This window comes from Nomascus leucogenys, chromosome 2 (assembly GCF_006542625.1).
Source record: "Nomascus leucogenys isolate Asia chromosome 2, Asia_NLE_v1, whole genome shotgun sequence".
NCBI classification, from domain to species: Eukaryota; Metazoa; Chordata; class Mammalia; order Primates; family Hylobatidae; genus Nomascus; species Nomascus leucogenys.
This window is the reverse complement of record NC_044382.1, coordinates 139,474,137-139,492,429: the sequence shown is the minus strand read 5'-3', so window position 1 is coordinate 139,492,429 and position 18,293 is coordinate 139,474,137. Positions and strand designations below refer to the sequence as shown.

General features: G+C 37.1%; 1 protein-coding gene across 2 annotated transcripts in view; it reads left to right on the top strand.

Moving 5' to 3' along the window:
• FNIP1 (folliculin interacting protein 1) overlaps positions 1-18,293 on the top strand; it is a 159,969-nt gene that overhangs the window by 107,295 nt on the left and 34,381 nt on the right. For both annotated transcript variants that reach the window (XM_003259927.2, XM_003259926.2), the window contains 2 exons: positions 14,476-14,622; positions 15,800-15,969. In XM_003259927.2, coding sequence (XP_003259975.2) covers positions 14,476-14,622; positions 15,800-15,969 — 317 coding nt within the window. The remainder of the gene's footprint in view (positions 1-14,475; positions 14,623-15,799; positions 15,970-18,293) is intronic.

The window sequence follows — 18,293 nt, the reverse complement described above, 5'->3', positions numbered from 1 at the left end:
CAGTTCCTCCTTGTACCTCTGGTAGAATTCGGCTGTGAATCCATCAGGTCCTGGACTCTTTTTGGCTGGTAAGCTATTGATTATTGCCACAATTTCAGAACCTGTTATTGGTCTATTCAGAGATTCAACTTCTTCCTGGTTTAGTCTTGGGAGGGTGTATTTGTCGAGGAATTTATCCATTTCTTCTAGATTTTCTAGTTTATTTGCATAGAGGTGTTTGTAGTATTCTCTGATGGTAGATTGTATTTCTGTGGGATCGGTGGTGATATCCCCTTTTTCGTTTTTTATTGCATCTATTTGATTCTTCTCTCTTTTTTTCTTTATTAGTCTTGCTAGCGGTCCATCAATTTTGTTGATCTTTTCAAAAAACCAGCTCCTGGATTCATTAATTTTTTGAAGGGTTTTTTGTGTCTCTATTTCCTTCAGTTCTGCTCTGATTTTAGTTATTTCTAGCCTTCTGCTAGCTTTTGAATGTGTTTGCTCTTGCTTTTCTAGTTCTTTTAATTGTGATGTTAGGGAGTCAATTTTGGATCTTTCCTGCTTTCTCTTGTGGGCGTTTAGTGCTATAAATTTCCCTCTACACACTGCTTTGAATGTGTCCCAGAGATTCTGGTATGTTGTGTCTTTGTTCTCGTTGGTTTCAAAGAACATCTTTATTTCTGCCTTCATTTCATTATGTACCCAATAGTCATTCAGGAGCAGGTTGTTCAGTTTCCATGTAGTAGAGCGGTTTTGAGTGAGTTTCTTAATCCTGAGTTCTAGTTTGATTGCACTGTGGTCTGAGAGACAGTTTGTTATAATTTCTGTTCTTTTACATTTGCTGAGGAGAGCTTTACTTCCAACTATGTGGTCAATTTTGGAATAGGTGTGGTGTGGTGCTGAAAAAAATGTATATTCTGTTGTTTTGGGGTGGAGAGTTCTGTAGATGTCTATTAGGTCCACTTTATGTAGAGCTGAGTTCAATTCCTGGATATCCTTGTTAACTTTCTGTCTCGTTGATCTGTCTAATGCTGACAGTGGGGTGTTAAAATCTCCCATTATTATTGTGTGGGAGTTTAAGTCCCTTTGTAGGTCACTCAGGACTTGCTTTATGAATCTGGGTGCTCCTGTGTTGGGTGCATATATATTTAGGATAGTTAGCTCTTCTTGATGAATTGATCCCTTTACCATTATGTAATGGCCTTCTTTGTCTCTTTTGATCTTTGTTGGTTTAAAGTCTATTTTATCAGAGACTAGGATTGCAACCCTGCCTTTTTTTGTTTTCCATTTGCTTGATAGATTTCCTCATCCTTTATTTTGAGTCTATGTGTGTCTCTGCACATGAGATGGGTTTCCTGAATACAGCACACTGATGGGTCCTGACTCCTTAACCAGTTTGCCAGTCTGGAGGACACATCTTGACCTTGCTCCCAGTCATAGGAAAAAAAATATCCAGTCTCTCACCATAAGTATGATGTTAGCTGTAGGTTTCTTGTAGATATTCTTTCAAATTGAGGTAGTTCCCCTTTATTCTTTGTTTGCCAGGAGTAGATAATTATTGATTCAATTTTTTAAGTAGACATAGGCTATTCAAGTTATCTGTTTCTCCATATGTGAGTTTTGGCAGTGTGTGTTTTTCAAAAAATTGTTCATTTCATCTAAATTTGTGGGCATAGACTTGTTCATATAATTCCTTAATTATCCTTTTAATGTTCATAGTATCTATAGTGATACCCCTCTTTTGTTTCTGATATTTATAATTTGTGTCTTTTTGTGTTTTTCTTGGTTTCCTGGATAAAGGCTTAAAAATTTTACTGATCTTTTCAGAGAACCAGCTTTTGGTTTTGTTGATATTCTCTGTTGATTTTCTGTTCAATTACAATAATTTCTGCTCTAGATTTTACTATTCCTTGTCTCTTGAATGCCTTAGTTTTATGTTGCTGTTTGTCTAGTTTCCTAAGATTAAAGCTCAGATCGTGGATTTTAGATCTTCTTTTCTGATGTATGTATTCAATACTATTAATTTCCCTTTAAGCACTCCTTTTGCTGCATTCACATGTATTGATAAGTTGAATTCACATTTAGTTCAAAATATTTTAAAATTTCTTTCAAGATGTCTTCTTTGACCTATGTGTTATTTAGATGCATGTTGTTCAATCTCCAAGTATTTGGGGATTTTCCAGTTATCTTTTTCTTACTGATTTCTAGTTTGTGATTTGAGAACATACATTGTATGATTTCTGTTATTTTAAATTTGCTAAGGTCTGTCTTATGGCCTAGAATGTGGTCCATTTTGGCAAATGTTCCCTGTCAGCATAGGAAGATTGTGTATTCCCCTCTTTTTGGATGAGGTATTGTATAAATGTTAATTAGATTCAGTTGACTGATGGTACTGTTCAGCTCTATTATATCCTTACTAATTTTCTGCCTGATGGATACGTCATTTACTGATAGAGGAGTGTTGAAGTTTCTAAGGATAATAATGGATTTATTTCTTCTTGCAGCTCTGTTTTGGCCTCACATACTTTGATGCTTTTTTATTAACTGCAAACTCATTAAGGATAATTATGTCTTCTTGGAAAATTAGCTCCTTATCATTATGTAGTGCCCCTCTTTATCTCTGATAATTTTCACTGTTCTGACCTCTGCTTTGTCTGAAGTTAACACAGCTATTAGTCCATTTTCGTACTGCTATAAAGAACTGCCCAAGACTGGGTGATTTATAATGGAAAGAGGTTTAATTGACTCACAGTTCAGCATGGCTGTGGAGGCCTCAGGAAACATAATTATGGCGGAGTGTGAAGAGGAAGCAAGGCACCTTCTTCACAAGGCAGCAGGAAGGAAAAGTGCCGAGTGAAGGGGGAAGAGGTCCTTATAAAACCATCAGATCTGATGAAAACTCAGTCACTAACACAAGAACAGCATGGGGGAAACCACTTCCGTGATTCAAATACCTCCACATGGTCTTGATCCCTTGACATGTGGGGATTATGGGGATTATGGGCTTACAATTCAAGATGAGATTTGGGTGGGGACACAAAGCCTAACCTTATCAGTTATTCCAGCTTGCTTTTGATTAGTGTTAATGTAATATATGTTTTTCTATACCTTAACTTTTATGTTATGTTATGTTATGTTATGTTATGTTATGTTATGTTATGTTATGTTATGTTATGTTATGTTATGTTATTTTGAGACGGAGTCTTGCTCTGTCGCCCAGGCTGGAGTGCAGTGGCTCACTGCAAGCTCCGCCTCCTGGGTTCACACCAGTCTCCTGCCTCAGCCTCCCGAGTAGCTGGGACTCCAGGCACCTGCCACCATGCCCAGCTAATTTTTTTTGTATTTTTAGTAGAGATGGGGTTTCACCGTGTTAGCCAGGATGGTCTCGATCTCCTGACCTTGTGATCCACCCACCTCGGCCTCCCAAAGTGCTAGGATTACAGGCGTGAGCCACCGCGCCCAGCTTCTATACCTTAACTTTTAATCTATCTCTGTCTTTGTATTTAAAGTGGGTTTCTTGTAGACAACATAAAGTTGGCTGTCTACCTTCTAACTGGTGTATTAAGACCACTCACATTGGAAGTGATAATTGATATAGTTGGATTAATATCTAACATATTTGTAACAGTTTTCTATTTATTTCACTTTATGTTTTTATCCTCCTCTTTTTATGTCTTCTCTGATTTTAAGCAGTTAAACGCTTCCATTTTTCTCTCCTCTTTTAGCATGTCATTTATATTTCTTAAAAACTTCACTTTTTAGTGTTTGTCCTATCATTGGCAATACACATTTACAACTTTCAAATAACCTTGTACTGCTTCACAGGGAGTGCACATACTTCATAACAAAATATTCCAATTTCTCCCTCACATCACATCCCTTATAACATTGCTGTCATTCAATTTAATTTTCCATTAGCTATGATCATTCGATATATTGTCATTTTTATTACCCTAAACAATTATTTTTCTATTAGGTCAATTTAGAATAAGGAAAATGAAAGACTTTATTTTACATTTATTACTTTTCGGATACCCTTTTTATGTAGATTTGCGTTTCTAACCCGTTTTCTCTGAAAAATATCTTTCAACATATCTTAAATGTCATTTTTTTCTGCCATCACATCTCTCAGTTTTTGTCTGAGGAAGTCTTTCTCTTTTCCTTTTGAATTATTTTGCTGGATACAGAATTCTAGGTTATTGTTTTTCTTTCAATGTTTTAACCATTTTTCCCCAGTCTCTTTTTTTTTTGCATAGTTTCTAACAAGAACTCTAATGCAGTTCTTACTCTTCTATAGGTAAGGTTGTTTTTGTCCTTCTTACTTCTATTAAGATTTTGTCTTTGGTTTTCTGCAGTTTGAGTATGATATATATAGGAGTAGATTTGTTGGTATTTATCCTGCTTGGTGTTCTGTGAGCCTCCTGCATCTATGGTTTGTTGTCTATTAGTAATTTTTTTTAATTCGAAGCTATTATTCATGTATTTTACTTCTCCATTTTGTATTTATTACATGTATACTTTTGTAATTGTACCACAGTTCCTGGATATTATTTTTTATCCTTTATTCTCTTGGCTTTTCAGTTTGGGAATTTTTATTGACATACTTTCAAGTTCATTGATTCTTTCCTTGGTCATGTCCAGTCTGCTGATGTGCCCATCAAAAGCATTCTTCATTCCTGGTCCTTTTTTTTAATTACTAGCATTTCCTTTAGATTTTTTAAATGACTTTCCATCTCTCTGTTGCATTGCTCATTTGGTCTTGCATGTTGTCTATTTTAAACATCAGAGCAACAATAATCATATATATTGTATAAAATAAACATATTTATCATAATTTTCAATTCCCATTCTGATAATTCTAAAATCTTTGCCAAATATGAGTTTGATTTTGATGCTTTCTTTGTTTAGACTAGTTTTTGTTGCTTTCTAGTCTTTCATTGATAGCTATATATGATGTGTTAGGATATAGGAACTGAGTTTAATAAGATTTTAGTATGAAGTTTTATATTAACCTAGCTAGGAGCCTTAGATATGTTTAATGTTTGCTGTAATGTTAGTTGTAGGTGCCAGAAGCTTCACTTTCCCATAGTTTCCTTTTTTTTTTTTTTTTTTTTTTTTAATTTTAAACTCCTCATTCTTTGGTTTTCCTCAAGAACTACTTCTTTGAATAGATTCTGTGTCCTACAGCTCTTTTAGTTGTAATCCGCATTTGTTACACTGGAGCTATGTTGATATGGAAGTAAGGTGTTGGAGAGAGGAAGGGGAAATGTTCTGTAATCTTATAATTAAATCTGTTTTTTTTTTTTTTTTTTAGTCTGAATTTCTGGGATGTGACCTTTGGAAGTATTTCTTAGCCATCCCCTCTCCCTGCCACCTTTTTTTCTTTCCAGAGGCCAGCCAGGAAGGCTTCTCCTCCTCTCTCAAGTCAGATAAGGCTCTGGTAAAATAGTTTTATTTGGAGGGCAGACCTTTGTTTTGGAGAATGCTCTAGGAATATTTCAAAACTGTTACTTTGTCACTACCTCTGTCTGAAACATAGCCAGATGTTTCTCTGATTTTCACCATGAAAATCTGGTAGTACCCCATGAAAGTGGGGAGGTCTCCCTAAGACTAGGCCCCTGGAGTTTTTGTCACTGAGAGGAATTCATACTCATTCTTCATCAGTCAATTACTATTTAAGTGTTCCTACTGGTTATTGGCTCCAAAGGCTTCTGCTTCAAGGTAACTTGATCTCAGTTGTCATTCTCTGTATTTACCCATTTTTTCAGTTTTCAGGATGATGGTTTTCCCTCTGTCCTCAGTTTGGTGATGTAACTAGGAAAAGTCATTGATTTTTCAGTTCCTTCAGTTTTTCCCTTGTTCTGAGAACAAGAATAATGACTTCCAAGCTCTTTCCAGGTCAAAGCTGAAATTGGAAGTTCAAATATTTTTAAATCAATATTTTAACGTAAGAATACATTGAACTGAAGTAAGATTTAAAACTTTGTTTTTTTTTTTATTATTATACTTTAGGTTTTAGGGTACATGTGCACAATGTGCAGGTTTGTTACATATGTATCCATGTGCCATGTTGTTTTGCTGCACCCCTTAACTCGTCATTTAGCATTAGGTATATCTCCTAATTCTGTCCCTCCCCCCTCCCCCCACCCCACAACAGTCCCCGGAGTGTGATGTTCCCCTTCCTGTAGCTCAGTGGTAGAGCATTTGACTGCAGATTTAAAACTTTGTTGAGTTAAAAACTGAAATTGGGCCAGGTATAGAAGCTCATGCCTGTAATCCCAGCACTTTGTGAAGCCAAGGTAGGTGGATCGTTTGAGTCCAGGAGTTCAAGACCAGCCAGGGCAACATGGTGAAACTCTGTCTCTACAAACAATACAAAAATTAGCCAGGGTTGGTGGTGCATGCCTGTAATCCCAGCTACTGGGGAGGCTGAGGCAGGAGGATCAGTTGAACCTGGGATGCAGAGGTTGCAGTGAGCCGAGATTGTGCCATTGCACTCTAGCTTGGGTGACAGAGCAAGACCCTGTCTCAAAGGAAAAAAAAAGCCAAACAAACCACAATCTAAATTGATCTAGACTTTTCTTTGGAATTTAAATTACATCATAAACCTATGCTTTTTTTTTTTTTTAAGAAAAAAAATAAAAGCCATTCAGGTACTGCTGTCACTAAAGAAGTATAATGAAAACTGTTTCCCAAACTCCGAGAGTCTGAATTAGTAGGTATGGGGCTAGCATCTATATTTCACAAACTCTTTTGGTAATAACTGGCTTAAACTTTATTCAAGGGCCGAGCTTGGTGGCGCACGCCTGTAATTGCAGCACTTTGGGAAGCCACAGTAAGAGGATTGCTTGGAGTTTTGAGACCAGCCTGGGCAAAAAAAGCAAGACCCTGTGTCTGTTGATAGCACAACAGGTTGACTGTAGTCAATAATAATTTAATTGTACATTTAAAAGTAACTAAAAGAGTATGATTGGATTGTTGGTAACAAAGGATATATGCTTAAGATGGTGGACACCCCATTTATCCTGATATGATTATTACACTTTGTACCCCATAATTTATATTACACTTACAATGTACCCACAAAATTTAAAATTAAAAAAAAAAAGACCTCATCTCTAAAGTAAAAATTTTCAAAGTAGCCAGGCTCAAGTGGCATGTGCCTGTAGTCCCAGCTACTTAGGAGGCTGAAGCTTGGCAGGATTGGTTGAGCCTAGGTAGTCAAGGTTGCAGTGAGTTATGATTGTGCCACTACACTTCAGCCTGGGTGACAAAGTGAGACCACATCTCTTCAAAAAAAAGAACAAAACTCTTTTCAAGGAGAAAAATTACCAAATTGTGTCTTTCTTCTGTGCTACTGTAATGGAACTATAAGCCTTGTCTTACACAATTGCTGTTCAACTCTTAGCAGGGATGTCAGAGTCAGCATTTGAGAGCAGTTTTGTATTGAAATAAAGAACAATTTCTGATTCTTCAGAGTAATTATATATGCAAAGGAAGGTGTCTGTATGTTTTACTGAAATCAAGACATTTTGAACCTAATATTCTGATAAGCTAAAATAGTATCAATTGGGTAAAATTGGTTATTTATTATTCCTAATGGTTTATGACAGCTTTACTCTGTATACATTCCCTTGTAGCCCAGTGCATGTGCCACCAGTGCCTGTGCTATTTATATAGCTGGAAGATAGACCTTAACCACAATTCAAACATACACACACACACACACAACTAGAGTGGTTTCTCTACCTATAAAATAGGCCTCTTATGAATATAAGTAGTATTTGACAACTATGAAAAGTTTTAGCCTTGTATTTTTCTAAATTTAATCTATAGTTGGAATTTTTTTTTTTTAACTGGAGTGAGGCAGGATTGCTTGAAAGCTTACTCAAAGTTTCTTAAGGAGCCAGGCGCGGTGGCTCACGCCTGTAATCCCAGCACTTTGAGAGGCTGAGGAGGGTGGATCATCTGAGGTCAGGAGTTTAAGACCAGCCTGGCCAGCATGGTGAAACCTGTCTCTACTAAAAATACAAAAATTAGCTGGGTAATGGTGGCTGCCTGTAGTCCCAGCTACTGAGGAGGCTGAGGCAGGAGAATTGCTTCAACCTGGGAGCCTGGGAGGCGGAGGTTGCAGTGAGCTGAGATCGTGCCACTACACTCCAGCCTGGGCAACAGAGCAAGACTCCATCAAAAAAAAAAAAAAAAAGATTCTTAAGGGTTTTGCTTCCCCTGAAGTAGATATTATGCCAGTAATATAAAAGAATTGTGCACTGAATAATCAGGTATTTCATTTGTAATTTTTTATTTTTGTGGTTTAAATTGTTTTTGTTTTTGAGAGAGGGTCTCAAAACACTCCTAGGAAGGAGTGCAGTGGCAGAGGATAGCTCACTGTAACCTTGATATTTTTAAATATTTTTTAAATATGTTGTATAATGGGGTTACTATGTTGTCCAGGGTAATCTTGAACTCTTGTCCTCAAGGGATCCTCTTGCCTCAGCCACCCACAGTACTGGGATTACAGGCATGAGCCACCATGCCTTGTCTGGTTTAAGTTGTTTTAGTTTACTTTGTTTATACCAGAATTATTATAAATATGTTTTATTGAAATCCAGACGGTTTATTTATTGAAATCAAGACATTTTAAATTTTGTGGGTACATTATATGTTTTCAATAGTTCTTTTTGCTTATTTGCTTGAAAGAATCCTTCAGGATTCTTTTTGAATATCACATATTGCATTAGTATAAGGCAGTGAATCTTTGCCCTTGAACTTGCAGTTAATTATACTATTGGATTGACAAATTCTTTTCTGCAGTCACAAGCTTTGTAGCAAAGGCCAAAAGTCTCTGCTTGGGCTCTGAGGAAACACTGTCATTATAGATCCAGCTGAAGTTACCAGAATACTAAATATTGTCATAAGACTCCTTCCAAACAGGATACTGATCTTGCTCTTAGATTTTAAAAGACTTTTTTTATTTTTCAAAATTTTAATTAAATACTTGTGAGTCAATTGCTATGGTATTAGATAGTACAAATGGCCTAGACTTAGAATTTGAAGATTGCCTGGAATTTACAACATGCGAGTTATAAAATCTATAAAAGTATATGTGACGATTATGTGCCTTTCCATTTGTATCGTTTGATTATTTTGCTTCAGTTGCTGTGCAAATATGAAAGGGGTATAAATATTCTTATAATATTTTATAATTTTCAATAGGAGGTCTACCTATATAAGTACTCTCACATATACAATTGATATTCACCATTTGTGGATTTTGTATTTTAGGATTCATCTACTTGCTAACATTTATTTGTAACCCCAAAATATATTTGCAGTGCTTTTGCAGTAATTTGTGTATATGTGCAGAGCAATGAAAAATGTGAGTTGCCTGATGCACATATTCCTAGTTTAGATCAAACAAGGTCTAATGCACTGCCTTCTTGTTTTAACTCTCATACTGTTAACAAATGTACTTTTTTGACATTCATTTCATGCCAATGTTTTTTGCATTCTTGTGCTTTTTGTTAGTGACTTTGCTGTTAAAAATGGCTTCCAAATGTAGTCCTGAAATGCTGTCTAATATTCAGCGTAAGAAGATTGTGATGTACCTTACAGAAAAAATACATGTGTTAGATAAGCTTCCTTCAGACATTATTTATGGTGCTGTCAGTCATGAGTTTAATATTAATGAATCAACAGCATCAAATAAGATATCCTTAAACAGAGAGGCACATCAAGGTTATGTATTGAGGGTTTGATGAAAATGTGACCAGAGGCTCATAGGAACCTGTTTATTTTCCTTAGGGGCAGTGGTTCAGTGTTGCTAATTCAGTGATTGAGTGGACTTAATAGAAAATAACTACCTCAAATAATGAGAATAGACCCTGCAGTCAGCCCTTTATATCTGTGGATTCCACATCTGCAAATCAGCCAAACTTGGATCAAAATATTTGAAAAAGAAAAAACAATAAAAATAAACTGCAATTAAAAAAACACACTTTAAAAAACCAATGCAGTATAACAATTATTAACATAGTATTTACATTGCATTTGGTATTATAAGTAATCTAGAGATGGCTTTTTTTTTTTTTTTTTTTTTTTTTTTTTTTTTTGAGACGTAGTCTCACTGTGTCGCCCAGGCTGGAGTGCAGTGGTGCAGTCTCGGCTCACTGCAAACTCCGTCTCCTGGGTTCACACCATTCTCCTGCCTCAGCCTCCCACGTAGCTAGGACTACAGGTGCCCCCCACCATGCCCAGCTAATTCTTTTGTGTGTGTGGATGTGTGTATTTTTAGTAGAGACGGGGTTTCACCATGTTAGCCAGGATGGTCTCGATCTCCTTACCTTGTGATCCGCCTGCCTTGGCCTCCTAAAGTGAGATGGTTTTAAATATACAGGAGGATGTGCATGGGTTACATGCAAATAGTATGCCATTTCATAAGGGATTTGAGCATCCACAGATTTTGGTAACCATGGGAATTCTGTAACCAATCCCCTGAAGACACCAAGAGATAAATATACTTCTTAAATTAAGGGATTATTTAAAATTAACAATGACATGATCTTTAAATGATTATTTGAGATCAAGTGATTAGTAAATTTTGGGCGGTTGAGAAGAGGAAGGAAATTATTTACACGTATACAGAAACCGTGAAAGCTAGAGAAGCAGGAAGCATGTTTAGTTAACATTGCTGCCTAACAAAGATGAAGTCTTTAGATTTTTATATAGACCCTAGGCATATCAAAGAAAACTAAATCATGCGCACAGTTTCCTCCCAACCAAAAGAGTCTTTCATTGTCTGGGCACAGAGTGGGAAAAATAAGGGAACAGATTACTGAAAGTATTTGCTTTTCTTACCATTGAATGATAGGGCACAATTATTAGTGGGGAAGAAAGAAATAATTTCTAGAATAAACCATTACTTCTAGATTTTTTTTTTTTTTTTTTGAGACGGAGTGTCGCTCTGCCGCCCAGGCTGAAGTGAAGTGGTGCAATCTCAGCTCACTGCGACCTCTGCCTCCCGGGTTCAAGTGATTCTTGTGCCTCAGCCTCCCGAGTAGCTGGGATTACAGGCACTTACCACCACACCCAGCTAATTTTTGTATTTTTAGTAGATGGGGTTTTGCCATGTTGGCCAGGCTGGTCTTGAACTCTCAACCTCAGGTGATCCGCCCACCTAGACCGCCCAAAGTGCTGGGAATATAGACGTGAGCCACCGCACCTGGCCATTACTTCTAGATTGTTAATGACAACAACATAGAGTTGTATATAGTGAGAAGCACTGTTGTGTAATTAATTTCTTTGCCTTCTTTATAATTGATAACAGTCTGAGGCCATAGCATATATAATACTTTTAAACAAATATAATACTAAAATAGTAAAGCAAAGGCTCTCAGTGGACCACTAATGCCAGTGTTTGTGATCTGGCTCTGTCCCATGACACATGGACTTACAGTAGATGGTAATATGCTGAAGAAACTCATGAAAAACTCTAAAATGATCAGCATATTTATTTATTTATACATTGTTTCTTTTAATCAAAAAGTATACGCACATGATTAAGAAACAAAAATTTCTGAAAGGTCTAATAATTAAAAACAAATGAATCCTATCCTACCCACCCCATTCTTCGCAGACACATTCTCTTTTTAACTATTATTTCTTGTTATTTACCTCCATATTATTAAAAAGTTTACGTAATGTTGCTGTTTCCTCATTTATCAGTTTTAGATCGTATTTATTTTCTGCCATGATATATGAGTTTACACCTGTTCCTTAGTCCTTTATTGTCTCAATGTTGTTATAGCACCATCATGTTCTTCAGCTCTGGTAATTTTTCTACTTTCTTTTACAATTTATTATTCTGTTTTCTCTCTGGAATCCTTTTTTTTTTTTTTTTTTTTTTTTTTTTTAAGAAATTGGCACTCCTGGATTGTTCTGTGTTCCTTTTTTTTTTCATATTTTCCTTCTCTTTTTGTGAATGTTTTGTTTTTCTATCCCTTCTGTGCTTTTTTTCATTTCAGCAAATCTTTGATGCTTTCTTATTTTTGGATAATCCTTTTCTTTGAAAATTAGATTCTCTACCATATTCTTTAATTTTCATGTACATTAGAGTTTTGTTTAAAAGTTTTCCATTGTTTGCATTATTTCTGTTTTCCTCTGGAGTCATTTTATATGGGTGAGTTTGTGTGTGTTTCTGTTCTTGTCTCTTTCTCTTCTTGGAGGCTTTCTCTAAATATCATTGTTTTTGGTTGCGCTCTGTAGTTGAGAATGAGGTAACAAACTGTAGGTTAGGAATTCTGTGCATAATCAGGCTTTTGACTGGAGACCTTCACTTCAGGGCAGTGTTTTTCAAACTTTTTTTATTATCATTACCTGAAGAAGCATATTTAGATATTTTTCCCCTAATCTCTGCTCCTCCCATACTACCCCCTCCAATCCCATGAAGATTTAATACTACAAGATATACTTTATATCTGATTATATACTCTGAAAGATACAAATGGCAGGAAGAGTTTGGAAAAGGTCATTCCTCTGGGCCATTCAACTGCTATATCTGCTCTCTCCTATCTGTAGTCATTTTTCTGGGGAAGTGGAGAGGAGGTAGGGAGCTGCCAACCATTTATGGACTTTGAATTAGTCTCCCAATTTTCAGTACTGTATCTTAACTCCTGTCATGACTTTCCCAAAAATGTGTGGGTCTTGAGCCTCTTCTTGCTTTAATGGGGCAAATTAGCTCCCCTTTGTCCATGTCTCCCTCTGTGATACCGTGACCTTATTACTTCCTCTACTCTGCTACTTCAGTCACAATTCCACCCTATGTTTGTCTTCCGGAATTTCATGAAATCTGTAATTTTAATTTTCAGTAATAGTTCCTTGGCAACTCTTTTTTTTTTAATTAATTTATTTATTTTTTAAATAACAGAGACAGGGTCTCGCTGTGTTCCCCAGGCTGGTTTGGAACTCTGGGCTTAAGCAGTCCTCCTGCCTCAGTCTCCCAAAGAGCTGGGATTACAGATGTGAGCCACCGCACCCAGCCGGTTCTTCTCTAATTCTATTTGTTGCACTGGTTTATCTGTTTTCAAATCTTTAGGTGGTGTTCATTTGGGGCCTCAGAAACTGAAGAGAGGATAAACATTTGTCTTCAGTTTTCCATCGTATCTGGACACCTGTAATAAGCTTTAAAATCAAACATTTTCATATATTCCTAGTTTGTATTCTAGTCATATTTGCTCCATAAAATAACCTTTTGTTTATTTTAAAATTCTTAGCAATGACTGTATGTTCTACAGAGAGCTCATTAAAGTGACCTGTTCTTATTGTTTCTATCCATTGTAATACATCATGTTTATATTGTTTCAAATTCAACAAAACTTGTAGAGGCAAGATAATTCTTCTCTTTTTTGGCTCCTAGGTGTTAGACAGTTACACTGAGGTTGGTATTAGAATTTATGGAAATCTCAGAGAACTTTCTAGAGCAGTATTGCACAATACAATTTCAGCCATCAGCCACATGTGGCTATTTAACTTAATTAAAATAAATTCCCTTCCTTAGTCATACTGGTCACATGTCATGTGTTCAATAACCACATACAGCTAGTGGGTACCGTTTCAGACAGTGCAGGTTTCCATCATTGCCAGGTTCTACTAGACAGCATTGTTTTAAAAAGTAGAAAGTAGGACACCATTCTGTAGTTCTGCAAGATTGACTAGTTTCTTAAGCCTCAAGCTTTCCGGGAGTTGCTTAGTCTAGTAAATGTATAGGGCTTTGTTAAATAGATGATGATGTAAAAAGAAAATAATTAACATCTTAAAAGTATGTTTTGAAGCCTTCAGGAGAAAGTACAAGTCACAGGACTAGCTATTGTCTAAATTAGTCCAAGAGACAGCTAAGAAAGCACTATGCTAATTGTGTGATACTCTTTTCTTGTGTTGATTCAAGGAAACACTGCAGAAGGTTGAGAGAGTCATAGCATATAGCATGTATGTATAGTGTTCTCACTGTCCTTAAGAATGTTACTAGAGTCTTAGCATAGGCAACAAAATGATGCAGATAAACTTGTTTTGAGTGGGTAGATGGATAAGCCGTTACCTCATTTAGAATATTTTCCTTTTGTTTATGTAGTTGATTATTTGCAGTATATTTAAGTACAGCATACCCCATAGAAATGTGGAGCTGGAAGGGGCTTTAGAAATTATCATTGTATCCTTTCATTTTACAGGTATGGGAAACAAATGCTTAAAGTAGGGAAATAATTTACTTTAGGGCACACAGTCACTGGTGGGGAGAGCCAACACCAGAACCAACATATTTTGAGAACATTTCCCATGGTACTGTGTTTTTGACAAGGAAAGAAGGACTTGGTCCATTGTCTTTTCTCAAAAGGTTTAATAATCTAGGTTTAAGGCCCAAACCGGCAACATAAACTTAAAATTATTTTAAGAGTATGTAACTCTGGGAACTATAGATTTCATAATGTGTCTTCCTCTTTTTAGAACAACAATTTGTAATCTTTACACGATGCCACGAATTGGAGAACCTGTCTGGCTTACAATGATGTCAGGGACTCCGGAAAAGAACCACCTTTGCTATCGTTTCATGAAGGAGTTCACTTTTCTAATGGAAAATGCTTCCAAAAATCAGTATGAATTTATTTATTTATTTATTTATTTATTTATTTATTTATTATAACTAGATATGTAGATTGTAATCAAACTCAATTACAGATGTGGAAGAATCATCCATTATCTTTGGAATTCTTTTATATTATTAATCAAAATTAATCAGAATTCTAAAAAATAATTAAATTACAGGGTATGGAAGAGTATTACAGAACCGTATGAATGAAAAGCAATGAAAATGTCTGTAATTATGTAATTAAAATCCTGACATATTATAGAATTATCTGAGGCTGCCCATTTTTTGTGAGTTGTATCCATTTATAGTTTTATTTCATAGAAAAGAGGTAGAAAACATGTAAGGATGGCTGGGTGTGGTGGCTCACACCTGTAATCCCAGCACTTTGGGAGGCTGAGGTGGGTGGATCACGAGGTCAGGAGATCGAGACCATCCTGGCTAACACGGTGAAACCCCATCTCTATTAAAAATACAAAAACAAAATTAGCCGGGCGTGGTGGCAGGTGCCTGTAGTCCCAGCTACTCTGGAGGCTGAGACGGGAGAATGGCATGAATCCAGGAGGTGGAGCCTGCAGTGAGCGGAGATTGCACCACTGCACTGTAGCCTGGGCGACAGAGCAAGACTCCATCTCAAACAAACAAACAAAAAAAAACAAGGAAATGCTAGGATTCTAATGATGCATTTTCAATGTGATGTTTTATCATATTGTATTATTTTAACTATTGAAGTCTTTGGAATCCAGATGAGTAATTCAGATGTTTTTATTCTCTTTGGTGATAGACAGAGTTTGCTTAATACTTTGCATCGTTTTCCCATTCAGTAATTTGGAAATGTAAGGACCTGCTGGTTGATTCAGTAATGAACTGTGTGATTAAACACTGAAAATAATCCATAATTTTTTAAGTAAAATGGCATTTCTGTTTTGTACTTCTGATCTGCAATAGCTCTTATGAATGTGTTACCTTTATTTCAAGTAGTTTTTAACTCCTCCTCAACCTGAAACTATTAACTTTCATTTTAATCCTGGTGTTATATACTCATCCTTTCCTCTCTCCTCTCCTTTTTTTGGTGCCATTTGGCCATATGAGCATATATACTCTCCTTGCTTACTTTGTCACTACATTTTACCTAAGGTTTCATGAAGGCAGATTGGAATCTGATGAGATGTATTTTGTTTTCAGATTCTTACCAGCTCTCATTACTGCAGTTCTGACCAATCATCTTGCCTGGGTTCCAACAGTCATGCCAAATGGACAACCACCTATAAAAATATTTTTAGAAAAGCATTCCTCTCAGAGTGTGGACATGTTGGCAAAGACTCATCCATATAACCCACTTTGGGCACAACTGGGTATGTAATCTGACAACTGTTACACTATGTATTAGACTTTTTTGTAGCTATCTGTAATTATTTTATAGCAAAACCAAAAATAAATAAAATGCTTTTACCTCCTGCATTCTAAAGCATCTCTGCTTTGCTTGCCTTTCATGTCTGCCAATTTATCCTATCCTCATCTTAGACCTGAATCATTCCTTACAGATGAAGAACTGCAGGTAGAGCAAGAGGAGCAGGCTGATAGCTGGTTTACTAGTAACTTCAGATCTTCAGGATGTTTTATGATTTTGTACTTTGTGTTAGTAAGTTTGCAAGAAAGAATAAATCAACAGAGTCACCTGTGATATCTAAAATCAATCTGGTTGGGAGGGAAGCGGTTCACTGAGGTTTCTGTTGATCCACTTTTGTTCACTTGCTGAGTCATTTTGGAAAATGTTTCCCTCGATGTTAAGCACCACTAAACAAGTGGGGGAACAGAGGGGAGAGTAGATGGTTGATAAGTTCATAGGCAATAGGGAGGGATTGTACCAAGGTGCTAAAGACACAGGCTGTGGAGTCAGGCACACCACATTTGAATCACAGTTTCCTTATTCATAAAGTAGGAATAATAATAGATGATACATACTTTAAAAGTTGTAAAAATTAAACGAGATAATACATGTAAAATGGTTAAGACTGTGTCTCGTAAACGTAGCTGCTAATTACTTCTCCTACTCTATTGCTGTTAGATGATGGGGGAAGAGTAAGATGAGAACATTTTAGTGATTGGGTAGTAGCTTTCCTTAGGTTGCTCTGGTGATTGAGCTTGCCAGGTGGATTGTCATATGGCTTATCAATTCATATAACCAACCTCCATCCCTGTTGGCTTTCTCCCTTGCTCCCTCCCCCATTCCCTTCCATTTTATTGAGTTATAATTGACATACAGTAAATGCATTTTTTTAATGGATTCTCACTCTTTTGCCCAGGCTGGAGTGCAGTGGCATGATCATGGCTCACTGCAGCTCCAATCTCCCTGGGATCAAATGATCCCCCTACCTTAGTCACCCAAGTAGCTGGGACTACAGGCACGTACCACCACACCAGGCTAGTTTTTGAATTTTTTGTAGAGATGGGGTTTCGCCGTGTTCCCCAGGCTGGTCTCAAACTCCCAGACTCAAGCCATCTGCTTAGCTTGGCCTCCCAAGGTGCTGGGATTACAGGCGTGAGCCACCACACCTGGCCCAACACATATTTAAAGTACACAATTTGGGCTGGGTGCGGTGGCTCATGCCTGTAATCCCGGCACTTTGGGAGGCTGAGGTGGGTGGATTTCTTGAGGTCAGGAGTTCGAAACCAGCCTGGCCAACATGGTGAAACCCTGCCTCTACTAAAAATACAAAACAATGGCTGGGCACAGTGGCTCACGCCTGTAATCTCAGCACTTTGGGAGGCCGAGGTGGGCGGATCACGAGGTCAGGAGATCGAGACCATCCTGGCTAACATGGTGAAATCCTGTCTCTACTAAAAGTACAAAAAATTAGCCGGGCATGCTGGCAGGCGCCAGCTACTCAAGAGGCTGAGGCAGGAGAATGGCGTGAACCTAGGAGGCCGAGCTTGCAGTGAGCTGAGATCACACCACTGCACTCCAGCCTGGGCAACAGTGCAAGACTCCATCTCAAAAAAAAAAAAAAAATTAGTTGGGCGTGGTGGCGGGTACCCATAATCCCAGCCACTTAGGAGGCTGAGGCAGGAGAATCACTTGAACCCAGAGGCAGAGGTTGCAGTGAGCCAAGATCATGCCACTGCACCACAGCCTAGGCGACAGAGTGAGAATCTGTCTCAAAAAAAATAAAGCAATTTGATAAGTTTCACATATATGCCTCTGAAACCATCACCACAATCAAAATGGTAATCATATTGCATCACTTCCAAAAGTTTCCTTATGCCTTTTTGTAATCTCTTCCTCCTCCTTCCCCTCTCCTTCTCCCCAACTTCCCTGGGCAGCCACTGGCCTACTTTCTGTCATGGTAGATTACTTGCATTTTCTAGAGTTTTATATGAATGGAATCATGCAGTATATACTTTGATCTCTTTCCTTCAATATAATTCAGATTCACCTATTTTGTATGTATTAATAGTTCATTCCTTTTTAATGCTGAGTAGTATTCCATTGCATGGACCTTTTAAAATCAAATTATTAGTAGTATTTTTTAAATTGGGACATTTAAATCCTTTTTTAATTCTACAATCATTTGTTGACTGTCTAGGGCTCTGTTTAAAACGCACAGAGGCTATAAAGATGAATGATTTGGAAATTGCCCTCAGGAAGTCGACAGTCTAAGACTGTAGGTAATATATA